Below are 12698 nucleotides of genomic sequence, written 5' to 3' on the forward strand. Positions count from 1 at the left end.
GTCAGGTTTGTAAAAAAAAAAAACTATACACGAGAATAATGTGGAAGACAAATAACAATGATACGTTCACAGGAGACATCATATCCCTTAAATAACTTAGCAAGGAATATATCAGATAGAGATAACTCGATGGATACTTCAAACGAAATAAAATATTTGATGAAACAAGAACCAGATAATATCAAAATAATTAAGCATGATAAATCTAGTGCACGAGATATACCTATTATGTGCAATAAATCAGTTGAAGTAGTATTATTTTTTATCTATTCTATTTCATTTTGTTATATAATAAACTGTCAATTATATCTCCTAGCTATATTAAAAAAATTAAATTATTTTGCTTAATAAATAACAAATAACATTCTCTTTATACTTATAGGTGAATGTATGTACTAAGTGCAGCGAAAGAACTTGTTCAGAAATTTCTGAAAATCAAAAACGTATTAATAATAATAATGCGCCCAGTCTGGAGATAATAAAAGTCTGGAATAATCCAACGCAGAGAGCAAAAACTAGAAAAAAGCTGGAAAGCAATATTATCGATCATGAAAATAGGAAGCAAAATAGAGGGTTATTATATATACGTAATAGAAATCTTCAATTTTCACACAATTACAAAAGTTTGATACGTATAAAAAAATATTTATGTTATTCAGGAAATTAGTTAAGCAAGTGAGGAGAAAATTATCCTTCGAGTCTTGGAGGAAGGAAAAAAACATAATGTACAGAAAATTATTGAAAGAGGCAGAAGAAAAGAAACAACAAGAATTACAAAAGAAATTGAAGGACATTGAATGTAAAAAAGCTTCTCAGGAAGTGGGTATATCCTTAGAAAAAGTTATTAATTATTAATGCAGACATCTCTTTAAATTATCCGCTAACGCATCCTTCAGGCCCATGCGCAGATAATAAAAGAAAAAGAAATCCAACAAGGAAGAAAACTGTCTGTTAAACAGCTACAAGTGATTCAACAAGTAAATATTGAAACTCTGCAGAAACAAATCGACGACAGATGCGTTATCAACAATCAAGCGTTCAACGTCTGGAAAAAACAGAAGGATATCAAGCTGAAAGAAGTGTAATTAATAACAACGTATACATAAATGCAAAAATAACACGTTTGGAATATGATTCTATATATTTAGCAATAACAATATATATACATATCCATAGGGAAAATATACCTTACCATCAATTAAAGAGATCGGCGGGGCCATCAACAACACTTACGGACAGATCTAGTTTGCAATTCGACTCGTGGTTAAATCAGCTGAACAATGTCTTGCACCAAAAATATTTGCGAGAACGTCGTCACTTAGTACGATCATTCTACTGTCAACCTACATATTATGGTGCTGTGACTACGTGCTATACATAAATGATATGTCCAACTAATTGTTACAACAGACATTGCATAATAAGTCGTCTTTCATCATTTGGTAAAATCATCACTATAAAATCTTTCAGGTTATTAAATATTAAATACTGATTTGATAAAAATATTGACTAGCACTTTACATTGCTAGTTTATGTGATAATCCAATCAATCAATTAATTAGTTAATTAAATTTATCATTGATAAATAAAAATAATTTATAGCGACTAGACTTTTTTCAAAAATTGCACTACCTAATGTACTGCCCATTAGAGTACTCCATTTTCTACTTCCTATATATACATTATGTGTATGCAGGCACATGTATATATTCTCTGCAATATATATTTTTAATTTCATATCTTTTGTTTATCAGTATCCTTTAAATTATTTAATGCCTTTTGAACCAATACTCCTAAGTTCTTTGGAAGACTCATTTGTATCGATTGCAATTGTTGCATAACTTGACTTTCGGGCGAAGAGTCACATTGTATATTATTCTCACTTGTTATGATATTGTTTTCCTCTATATTATCTATACTACCGTTAGTTGTATGATCTAAATCGTTGAAGTCGCTATCACCTACAAAAAATAACAGTGGTATAATAGATCTGCTACAAATAGTACGTTAACTCAATAACTATGATTACAATTATCCGGTTATATTTACATCTCAAATCAACATTGGCGCTTGTGTATCCCTCCAAGAGCTTCATGGTTGGTGACTGTACAGCACTGTCCAATTCACAAATTCTCAATGCCAATATTCTGCAATTCAACATATATAAGTGAATCTATAGAAACGCAAGTATATGAATGCAATTAACGTTTAACTATTTACTTGTTCGCTTTCTTCTGATGCGCCAAAGCTAAAGTTTTGTCATTTAAAGCCTCCAGCAAGGCAGTGCAAAGGCACCGTAGATCAGTAACGGCAGCAGCAGATTTCTGAGGCGGTATATAAGAACTTTCTTGAAGAAGCTGTTCGACTAAAATTGAAAGAAAATATGTTCCTTCGTGTGAAAGATTTAATGATAAATAAATCTTCATGCGTGTATAAATAAATATATTTCACCTTGTTTGTGAGTCATCACTGTTCCAGCCGCAGAATTTGCTCCCAACTTGATAGCTCCTTTCACCCTTTTACTATCCAACATACTCTGAAAAAAATTAATTGCCTAATATCAGAAATAGTTACAAATTAAAAGAACGCGTAGTAATCTTTTATTTATTGTCAATCTACCTTGTACTTTGACAAAGATTGACGCGCGAGTTCCTTTTCCTCAAGCAATTGCTGTAGTCTTTCTTGCAGATATCTAAAATATAATATATATAAAATATATTTGTGGTATAAATAAAAATCAAATTATTATCTAAAGACTGCAATTAAATTACTCCTGATTACCTATTTTCATTGATAAGGGCATCCAAATCAACTGGTTTGGTAGCGTTTAAAGCTTTAGACAATTCGTGATTCAAACGATGCGCCTTACATTTGAAAGCATCCCTCTCCATCTCCAGTTCATGTTTCTCATCTAATACTGTTTGTAGATCCGTTTGCAACTGTGAACACTATGACAGAAATTAATCTCATTAAATAGCAATATCTTTTCAAAATATAAATCAATTCAAAGAATTAATAACTAACAATAAACAAGGTAAATCGATAATAAATAAAAAATTATGCATTACTTTAATTTTTGATACAATTGTGATATTAATTTTTTCTCTTTATGCTTACCTTCAAGTTCAGCTTCTCTAACTGTTCTATCATCTCTTCTCTTTGGTGCATGGATGGTGCTAATTGAGTTTCTTGCGGTTCAATTGGCATACGATTGTTATTAATACGTAACACCTTGATATCACCTTCGGCATCCGCTAGCTTCTGCCTTAAAGTTTCAACCTGCAGCCTGAGGCACTTATTTTGCTCTCGTGCTTCTGTCAATAGATCCAAGGTTCTAAAATCGTCCTCTAAGCTGTAACACCTGCAAAAAATATTTATTGCTCAATTGCTAATGAAAAGATCGTGGAACAGTCTTTGAGCAATGCCATCATGGGCCTGAAATGAGACCTGTTTAATTCCTTCATATCGCACATCTGCTTCTTCAAATGTAGAAACCTCTCCTGAATTTGCTCGGCCATCAGCTTAAACTGATCTCGTTGTGTCCTACATTGATCCATCTCCTGGCTCAACAATATGAGCGCTTCCGACTTCATTTGCAATTTTCTCTTTAACATTTCCTGCGAACGTATGCATTTTTCACATTTGAATTACGAAGTCTACGGGACGGAATGAAACATCTTAAGCAAACGTCAATTTACTTTTGACTCCACGTCGACATCGTTGGCGCCAGTTTCCTTGAGACGGCCCGTCTTTTCCTCCATCGTATTGTTCTTAATTAAAGACTATATCATAAGATACAATGAGCGTTTTAACACTTTTGACGGTCGAATTTCAATGGAATTTCACAGACCGATTTCACGATTTATTTTGCGAGCGATGAGGTTATGTAAAGATTGAGGTTAAGTTAGAAAGGATTCTCTTATGGTGGGTTTACATCATGCCCGACGTTTGTTGCACAACTTCCAATGAAAAGATCAGTTTTCTAGAGATAAAAATATCCCTGGCAAAATTACCGGAAATCTCGATTTCGTATTGGACATCGGAATTTTGTATATCGGATGTCGATGCAGTGTGAAGCCTCCATTAGGCCATGCACGTTGGTGCCTCGACGCTCGAGAGCTGTTGACACAACGTGATATCTGATGCAATATTAATGTTAATTTAAAGCGAACGGTGCATCTGTCCCATTAATTATTGACACGGCCGGTTGTATGTAGAAATAACAGGTTATAATGGACAGAGAAGGTATGTGACGTCAACATAAAATATTTATATTATAATGATATCTTGAATAACATAAAGTCTTTGACAAACTTTTGCAGAAATATGTCAATATTTCAACAGCATTATAAAAAATGAGAAGGATGTTTCTGCCGGTATGGCTGCCATTCGTACTTTGTTGAAAGTATTGAAACATTCTAAATGTAAGTATCGCCGATATATATTTTAATATAACATATTTACCCAACATATATATAAACACACATACATATTGCAAAACAGATATTTATCGTGCATATTCACGTTGAGCGAGCTTCTTAAATATTACGATAAAATATTTAAAATTCAACGTTTCCATTAAAACCATCTCTCATGTGCTCTTTTCGCTTTTGTAGCAGAGACAGTTCAGGAGCTCCGGATTTGCTTACAACATGCAATCGACGCTATGCGCTCCACGGAAACTCCAGTCACCGCGATTGCCTCAGGAAGTGAATTGTTCCTCCGTTTTATCACGTTAGCAACATTGGATACACACGTAAGAATATTAACGTTTAGACTTTGTCTTATAATTTTAGAAATAAATTCAGACTTTAAAGTTTAACACTGACATGATACAATTTGTTTATGTGCTTTTAATTAGTCAATCGCAGAATGCAAAGGAATCATGCTAGAAAGAGGCAAAGTATTTTACGAGAAATTGGTTGCAGCGCGAGGAAAAGTAGCCAAGGTAGCAGCACACTTTATTACTGATGGCTCGGTAAGAACAGATATATAAGAAATATTTGAGATATTCCTATTTATTTTCTCTTTTTACTTTTATTGTGTTATTTTTTTATCAGACTATACTCACGCATTCCAAATCAAGAGTAGTGTTGCAAGCAATGAAGGAAGCTGCTGCGAGTAATAAAATATTTCAAGTATACGTCACGTCAACATCACCTGACAATAATGGGTGAGTAATAAAATTACATTCTGAATAAAAAAATATATATTTTTTTATTCTTGCGATTCTAAGCTTTAATATGTGCTTTGTCTTTCTTTTTACGATTGTAACCTTCAATGTGTGCTTTGTCTTTATCTTTTAGAGAGGAGATGTGCCAGAGTTTAACAAAATTAGGCATATCGTGTACAGTGATACTGGATTCTGCGGTGGGATACGTGATGGAGCGCGTAGATATGGTCATGGTTGGAGCGGAAGGTGTTGCAGAAAGCGGTGGTGTAATCAATAAGGTATACGATAATTCGACGGCGATTGTATAATTCTTTTAAATTTATGTATAAATGATTTTCTCATTTTTTTTACAGATAGGTACATATACAATGGCTATATGCGCGAAAGAGGTGAAAAAACCATTTTATGTATTGACGGAAAGCTTCAAATTTGCGAGAATCTATCCTTTGAATCAAGTAGATTTACCTGACGAATTTAAGGTAAATTATATCTTTGTACACTGATTTCAGATCAATTATAACTTTTATATAGAAACAACGCAAAAGAATATTTTTCGCATGCTATAAGATGCATCGTTATTGCTTGTTGTAGTATACATCTAGTACTCTAAACAAGAATTTGAAAAAGGAACATCCCTTGGTTGATTATACTCCACCTCATTATATCAGTCTGTTGTTCACGGATTTAGGAATTCTAACGCCATCGGCTGTTAGTGACGAACTCATTAAATTATACTTGTAATTTGGAGAATTTGTCAAGTGGTGAGTTTTCTAAATTCCGCGAGTATCATAATACAATGTGAGAACATTATATGAATTATGTTTAAGTTTCGTCTGCCTGAAAGTGTAAAGACTAAGAAGTGTGGAAACGTTGAACTTTTGTAAAAGACTGTATATATAATCTTTATTAATTTATTATACAGCAATATTGAGTATTTATATGTGGAAACAAGATAAATGTCTTTCATATAATTACACGTAAAATGTAACAAGTAATAAAGTGTCTATACGAGGGTTACATTATGTTAAAATATATTAAAATGAATTTCTTCATAATGGAGTCTTATATAATTTACACACATAAACTGCTCATAATTTCGTGCAATGTGTAACACGGTGTGTCATTCGAACAAGAAACAGAACGTCTAAAATACAAGAATATTGAATTATTAACTTTGGAAGAGCGTTAAAAACGTTATAGCCGTTTAAATTTTATACATTTAAATTACAAATGGACACATGCATTTACATTTCATTTTCATCATGATTATATATTACACAGTAATTTATGAATATAAGATTATTATCAGAGAAATGAGAGAAGTTTTTATAGTTAGGATATTATACTGCAAGAGTCTTAATTCTACTTCTTTTCCCCTCTTCAATGGCTTATATAAGACTAAGGTATTCTTTGACTTAAAGTCAACAATATTAGTCTTTTCGTGATATTTTGCGTGTTTCTTTTCAATGAGATTCCATACTACAAAGAATTAACTGAATTAATATACGATATGACAACGGAGATACATTGCTTAAATACTATATATTTTAAATATACTGAAAATTTCTCATATGGAAAATTGTAAGTATGTAGAATTGTGATCGTATACTTTATGTACAAATCTCCGATGTTTCCACTGTGCTTCTGATTTTCATGAAAAATGGCAAAATTTACAATAAATACACAAATATAAGATACATTTGAATACACACCTACAAAATTCAATGTACATATGCTCATTATATGTACATCCGAGAAACACTACAAAATATTAAAGAGAACACACGATAGAATTGAATAAATAAAGCACAGAACATGCTACGTCATATTCGTGAATACGCAATAAAAATACATATAATATTACATATAAATATTACATATAAATTCAAATTATATATATGAAAGTGATAACAATATTACTTGTAAAATAAATTGAATTATTATGTGGACGGAGAAATATAATAATTTATGTTTATAAAACAATAATTAAACATTACGAATTAAAAACATAAACAATGGCATTCACATTGACATGATTTCGTAATGATGTATATAATGGCAATTAATGCATCGTGAGTTAAGATTCTTTTTATTCAATGTATCAGAAGTATCTCGCTAATGTGGATCAGACAGAAGTTGCACCAATCATATCTTTCCTCGATATATCATATGTATATTTGTAAGATAAAATACGGTTTGGTTGAGTGTGAGCATTTCATATCTTTAAAGCTCGATATATATACAAATTATTATAGGAATTTTATGACTTGTAAATATACAAAATAAGAGTCAGGAAGCTATAGCACCAATTTATACTTCTTGTTGGCTGTAAAATACTCTTAACATAATACTCATAGATACGCTTGCGATAGTGTCTCGACCACGGTATATATTTGTTCAAAATGCGGCCGTTTCTCTGGTTCGTAGTCCCAGCATCGCAACATTAATCGATAGATCTCTTCGGGCGTTCCATCCGGAGCTGGCATTCGATACCCTGATGTAATTATTATACGCATAAATTGCCAGAATAATATATAATCGCAAGCGTATTAATTTCCAGTTAATTTTTCGTCGATTTCTGTTATTCGCTCTTACCTGCATCTATCTTCTCACGTGCCTGCGAATTGGACATACCGCTATAGGGGTTGCCACCTTTGGAAAATATTTCCCATATGAGAATCCCGTAACTCCAGACATCGCAGAGCGATGTGTATTTACCTGAAAGACAAGATGTAATGTATCGGTGATTAGCAATAAAATTTTTGACATCATCAAAACGGCGAAAACGAAAACTTGTGATTTACCGAAATTCAGAGCTTCTGGCGCAGTCCATTTAATGGGAATTTGTTTCATACCGTCCGAAACTATGTATTCTTCCTCCTCTCTTGACATTCCAAAGTCGGAAATCTTGACTATGCATTCATATCCTAAGGAAATAATGTTCGACATTGTATTCAACATTATACATATATGATTCAATTATCACCGCTCGTCAAGTTCAAATTTAGTGTGTCTTTCCTCTTTCCCTCCCCTCTTAATATGTAGTTTATTTACCTACGAGGCAGTTGCGAGCGGCTAAATCTCTATGGATGCAAAACTTAGATTCCAAGTAGCTCATACCAGCCGCAACATCTTTGCACATACGCAATTGTTCCCATTGTGTTATTGTACTAGCATTCTTCCGCAAATACGTAAGTAATGAACCACCTAGAGTTAGCGATTAGCGTGTAGAGTATAGGTACATTGTAGGGTATAGGATTTTAATACGATAGCACGACGGCCAGAGATGTTAACAGTGTTAGTATAACGCAATGATAATGAGACTTATCAGCTTACCGGGCACCAGTTCCATCACGATCATGATCGGCTGCTTTTGAACACATATGCCGATAAGTTTGACTATATTCGGGTGATCGTACTGCTTCAATATCCTTCCCTCTTGCAAAAACTTGCGTTTCTGGTCGTCCGGTAACGATACCTTACATGTTTTCACGGCCACTTCAGTCTTACAAGCCTTCAGTTGCGCCTTATAAACGTCTCCGAAATTTCCCTGTGTATCACATTGTCGGCATCATCATATCGCGGCACGTAAAATACAAGAAAGCTATTGTCGGCCTACTCACTCGACCTATTTTCTCCAAAAGGATGACATCATCGTTATTAAGTTCCCATCGCTCGCGCGAAATTGCCGTCTTAAGAATAGCACCAGACCGACTGGTCACCGGCAAGTTGGACGCCGATTGATACCTGATTAATTCTTGAATAGATGGAAATGTGGGTCCTTCAAATCTATAATGTCCCTGCAATAACGTACGAATTAAATTCTCTACTATTTTAATATTATATATATATTCTATCAGATTTATTCTTACTTCTGATGTAGTTTGTACAATAAAATGCTTGTGCCCGTCCCAGCAAACAGATAAAACTATTTGACACTCATCGTTTCTCATTGTTTCGCGTACTAAAAAATCTCCTTCATTGACGAGTAATCTTACGACTTCTTCTCTCGGTAGTACACCGTGAAACCATTCCTCTTCCATAAGAGGAGAGCCATTTCCGTTACTTTTTTGGTTGTTAGTTAAATGCGAGATTCTACGTAACGGTACCTGCAAATAAATTTAATTTTCTCAAATATATATTGACAGTAAAATAAGTAATAATTTGTAATTTTAATCACTTCCACATATATATGCTCATTTTATTTCTATACAAATGTATAGATATTAGTACAAAAATATTCATTCTCATGCATAGCATTGACCACAATCTCATAATTCAACATTAATAAAAAATATTCTAGATGATATGCTCATTATTCATGCATCATTTTCTAATCGTAATAAATCATGTAAATCCATAATTTTGTATATAAAATATGGTAGCAAGACAAGGTTGCTTGCGAGCCTTGCACTAATTTTTGTAATTAAAAAATACGGAAAACTAGATACTGCCTACATCTGTGACAGTATAACGATAAAAAATTTATTACACTCCAAAAGCTGAGAGAAATGTGTTGTATATGAGATCTGACATAAAACATATCAAACATCTTATCGCTTGGACGCAGGAAACACACGAGCACTCAGATATCACACGAATAAAGTGTAACACATACAACAGGGGGGATATTTTTTTCTGCTTTAGCTGTGGGCCCTTCGCTATTTGCCCTAATCATTCCGTTTTTCGAGTCATTAATTGTCGGCAAGGATTTAAAAGGTGATTTTAATATTGTCATGAACCGCTGATTTCTCCTCAGTGTGAACAGACCGTTGTCTGCGACTGTATTTCTCTGTAAAGGGCTAGATCTAACTAACTTATAATTCCAGGCAACTCAGCGTTCAATGGGAAAGAGTAATCAAACATAATAACACTTTCGTAACATAAGTGCCACAGTTAGAAAATGATTTTCTATACAATGTGTGATTTTCTAACTTTTGTAGATACTGAGATTTGATTATAATAAACTTTAAACATTTCTGGGAACATTCTTAATATCAAGGAATAGTTGCATAATACTAGATCTATTATAATTAACAAAATTTAGTTTTTTTTTCTTACCAAAAAAGAAAGAAAATTATTTTTTAGATTACTTACTTTATTAATTGCAGGTGAATCAGTGAAAGAACCTTCCACGGAAAGATCACAACCCGAAGGTACCTCTTCACAGCCTAATTCATTGAGAGCGCTTCTAATGACCTCCACTTGTTTCTTTAATTTTTTCTCCTGGCAACGTATTCTCAGCTCTTCTCTTTCGCGAGAATAGTCCAAGACATTAATCCTAGTAATATAGGACACATGAAAAAGATGTTTGAGGATGTCGAACGTGATTGTAACGAAGTATTAGCATTAATGCACCACATCAACGATAAAAGATTTATACCTAGAATCGCCATTATTTTCTTGTGAGAATTGCGGGCTCTGTCGATTTTGCGTGGTTTTTAGAGAAGCTTCGAGTTCCGTGAGACGACTTCTCAACCAATCTATAGTTAAGTTATCGACAGTCAGCTTATTTGGCGATAATTTTCCTGAAGTGTCATCCACAAGGTTTTCATCGAATGTAAATCTTATCGGAGATGCTGGCCTAGTTCTACGTTAACATCGAAAATTTATAACATTTAGGTATATTAAAATTGAAATATATTTTCTATGTAGAAATAATTATGTTTTATATATATACTTGTGCTTTCCAATAAAATCTCTATACTCTTCGATAGGTTTAATATTATCGACTGCCTTCAACACTCTTTCATGGATCTCCAAGAATTTCTCTGTTGTAAAATCTGTATACTTGACAATATCCTGAAGTATTCCTTTCCTAAAAATTCGCGGAAACTTAGATATTATACATGTGTGTGAAATAATAATCGTTAATCTCTATATAAAGTTTTTACCTTTTCTATCTTTCTAGTTGCATACAAATAGAAAAATTTGAGGTAAAATATTAAGATCTTGTTTAACGATAAAAGGAGTTAGAACTTTTCTAGGAGTGTACCATATGGGTATCGTATATAAGCTATTTATAACGCAACTCACCATGAAGTTATGAATTCCTGGTGAATAGCCTGTTGTCGATGAAGCAAACTTGGCAAATAACAAGTTCTTAAATCATTTTCACATTCTGTCACAGCGCCTAGTAGTAGGACGTATTCATTGTGCGTTAGATGAAGCTTCCTACACGCCTTCTGATATTTTTCTCTTAGTTCGTCCAACTTGCGACCTCCTCTACCAGCTAAAGAAGTTACGTTGCTGTATCACTTTCTTATCACACAAATACAACAGATTTGAAATGATCCAAAAGAATTGTTGCACACAACACTTACACTTAACATATAACTCTTCAAATTTCGACCTCGAGAATTTGTACGCCTCCAAACTTTTCTGATATTCCACTTTTTTCCTAGTTACATCTTCCGTCAGCTTCAAACATATGAATTAAAAAGAAAATTTAAATGACAAAAGCACAATGAGATTTATCTAAATTTTTACCATTTTTTTTGCCATATATACTTCGATAAGTATAATATATACTATATTTATCTTGCTTACCTGCTGAAATTGATTATTCAGCCAATTCTGTTCCTCTTGATACAACTTTCTGGCTCTCCTTCTTTCCGAGTACAATGTACTCAACTGATCTACAACGATATTTTCAATAGAATCTGCCTGCTGCTTGATCAATTTCGCCGTTTGATCAATCGTGTCCATTATGTCTCTCCAGCTCTGCAAAAGTATGTTTCTATATATACTTTAAGCAAAATATTAGCAGGATGCAATTGCCGCTAGCTGTCGTTATGTTCTGTTAGCAGATTCCGTTACAATCAAAATTTCTACTGGCTTTCTGCCGAAAGAACTCGTAGCAGACATCTCACACAGCTGTTCGCGCTCGACAGAGATTCGGCTATCTAGAACAAATTAACCACCTGCGCTATGAGACTGCCGACGAGATCCTCGTTACGCTCGATCTTTTTCCCCTGGGCGGTGAGCGAGGTAATGGTCGAGGCATACTCCCGGTCGGACTTGACCTTCATCGTGAGGCATCTTCGCATCGTCTCCAGCAGCTTGATCTCGGCATCCTGGCGGGCCAGCAGCGCCTCGTGCGATGCCTGACCCTGCAGGCTCGTGGAGAAGCCCATCGCTTCCGATCCTTCGGCGGATCGCGGACCGTCCAGGACTGTCAGGCGGTAACGCGGTACTCAACGCCGGCTCATACTCGACCTACAGTGGAATATTCTAGTCGTGACATCGGCGGATATCCCAACATTTAATTTAGGTGGGCTTGGCGCGGTTGAACAACGACGACGACGTGTCCGGGTCGTTACATGACCAGCACGGAGCACCGACGACGACGACGACAACGACGTGTGCCGTTACTCCGGCGCGTCCCCGCGCAGCTCTGAGATCAACATTTATATTTATACCCGTCTCTCCCAAAAGCTGCGAGAAAAATTCACTTTTACCAGCGAAATACCGCCACTGGCCACTGGATACGTCGCACGATGATGTCGATCAAGGAAGTCCGCTG

General features: G+C 34.5%; 3 protein-coding genes across 6 annotated transcripts; 1 reads left to right on the top strand and 2 right to left on the bottom strand.

Annotated features, from left to right (window-relative positions):
• Positions 1-1122: 1122 nt before the first annotated feature.
• LOC112463723 (coiled-coil domain-containing protein 149) lies at positions 1123-3908 on the bottom strand. 2 transcript variants are annotated; one of them, XM_025030247.1, is made up of 9 exons: positions 3699-3908; positions 3448-3617; positions 3118-3361; positions 2782-2939; positions 2620-2692; positions 2452-2536; positions 2221-2365; positions 2050-2147; positions 1123-1961 (listed from the first exon to the last, which is right to left on the bottom strand). In XM_025030247.1, exons 1-9 carry the CDS (start codon positions 3759-3761, stop codon positions 1735-1737), a joined length of 1263 nt encoding a protein of 420 aa, XP_024886015.1. In that variant the 5' UTR covers positions 3762-3908; the 3' UTR covers positions 1123-1734. The 2 variants fall into 2 exon arrangements, with proteins under 2 accessions (XP_024886015.1, XP_024886013.1); XM_025030245.1 differs by having other exon boundaries at positions 2782-2948.
• Positions 3909-4078: 170 nt separating this feature from the next.
• On the top strand, positions 4079-10372 carry LOC112463726 (translation initiation factor eIF-2B subunit alpha). Of its 2 annotated transcripts, XM_025030252.1 has the most exons (9): positions 4079-4245; positions 4323-4424; positions 4617-4756; positions 4862-4978; positions 5061-5173; positions 5307-5451; positions 5527-5652; positions 5765-5934; positions 10285-10372. In XM_025030252.1, the coding sequence occupies exons 1-8, from the start codon at positions 4233-4235 to the stop codon at positions 5912-5914; spliced, it is 906 nt and encodes a 301-aa protein (XP_024886020.1). In that variant the 5' UTR covers positions 4079-4232; the 3' UTR covers positions 5915-5934; positions 10285-10372. The 2 variants fall into 2 exon arrangements, with proteins under 2 accessions (XP_024886020.1, XP_024886019.1); XM_025030251.1 differs by lacking the exon at positions 10285-10372 and having other exon boundaries at positions 5765-6487.
• LOC112463720 (tyrosine-protein kinase Fer) lies at positions 7247-12653 on the bottom strand. 2 transcript variants are annotated; one of them, XM_025030239.1, is made up of 15 exons: positions 12097-12653; positions 11723-11896; positions 11497-11593; positions 11210-11405; positions 10854-10991; positions 10557-10763; positions 10271-10454; positions 9792-9965; positions 9046-9282; positions 8797-8973; positions 8510-8723; positions 8228-8380; positions 7978-8100; positions 7769-7891; positions 7247-7667 (listed from the first exon to the last, which is right to left on the bottom strand). In XM_025030239.1, the coding sequence occupies exons 1-15, from the start codon at positions 12307-12309 to the stop codon at positions 7525-7527; spliced, it is 2553 nt and encodes an 850-aa protein (XP_024886007.1). In that variant the 5' UTR covers positions 12310-12653; the 3' UTR covers positions 7247-7524. The 2 variants fall into 2 exon arrangements, with proteins under 2 accessions (XP_024886007.1, XP_024886008.1); XM_025030240.1 differs by lacking the exon at positions 9792-9965 and having other exon boundaries at positions 12097-12647.
• Positions 12654-12698: the final 45 nt, after the last annotated feature.

Source organism: Temnothorax curvispinosus, unplaced genomic scaffold (genome assembly GCF_003070985.1).
Source record: "Temnothorax curvispinosus isolate PA1 unplaced genomic scaffold, ASM307098v1 QBEX01013599.1, whole genome shotgun sequence".
Lineage (NCBI taxonomy): Eukaryota > Metazoa > Arthropoda > Insecta > Hymenoptera > Formicidae > Temnothorax > Temnothorax curvispinosus.

Coding starts and splice junctions, on each gene's coding strand:
- LOC112463723 (XM_025030245.1), bottom strand. CDS start 3,761: ATGGAGGAAAAGACGGGCCGTCTCAAGGAAACTGGCGCCAACGATGTC. Junction 3,618..3,698: donor ATGTCGACGTGGAGTCAAAA/GTAAATTGACGT, acceptor ATACGTTCGCAG/GAAATGTTAAAGAGAAAATT. Junction 2,693..2,781: donor GCCCTTATCAATGAAAATAG/GTAATCAGGAGT, acceptor ATTATATTTTAG/ATATCTGCAAGAAAGACTAC.
- LOC112463726 (XM_025030252.1), top strand. Junction 5,174..5,306: donor ACATCACCTGACAATAATGG/GTGAGTAATAAA, acceptor TTTATCTTTTAG/AGAGGAGATGTGCCAGAGTT. Junction 5,653..5,764: donor ATTTACCTGACGAATTTAAG/GTAAATTATATC, acceptor TGCTTGTTGTAG/TATACATCTAGTACTCTAAA.
- LOC112463720 (XM_025030239.1), bottom strand. CDS start 12,309: ATGGGCTTCTCCACGAGCCTGCAGGGTCAGGCATCGCACGAGGCGCTG. Junction 10,455..10,556: donor GAAAATAATGGCGATTCTAG/GTATAAATCTTT, acceptor CTATATTACTAG/GATTAATGTCTTGGACTATT. Junction 7,668..7,768: donor ACGTGAGAAGATAGATGCAG/GTAAGAGCGAAT, acceptor TAATTACATCAG/GGTATCGAATGCCAGCTCCG.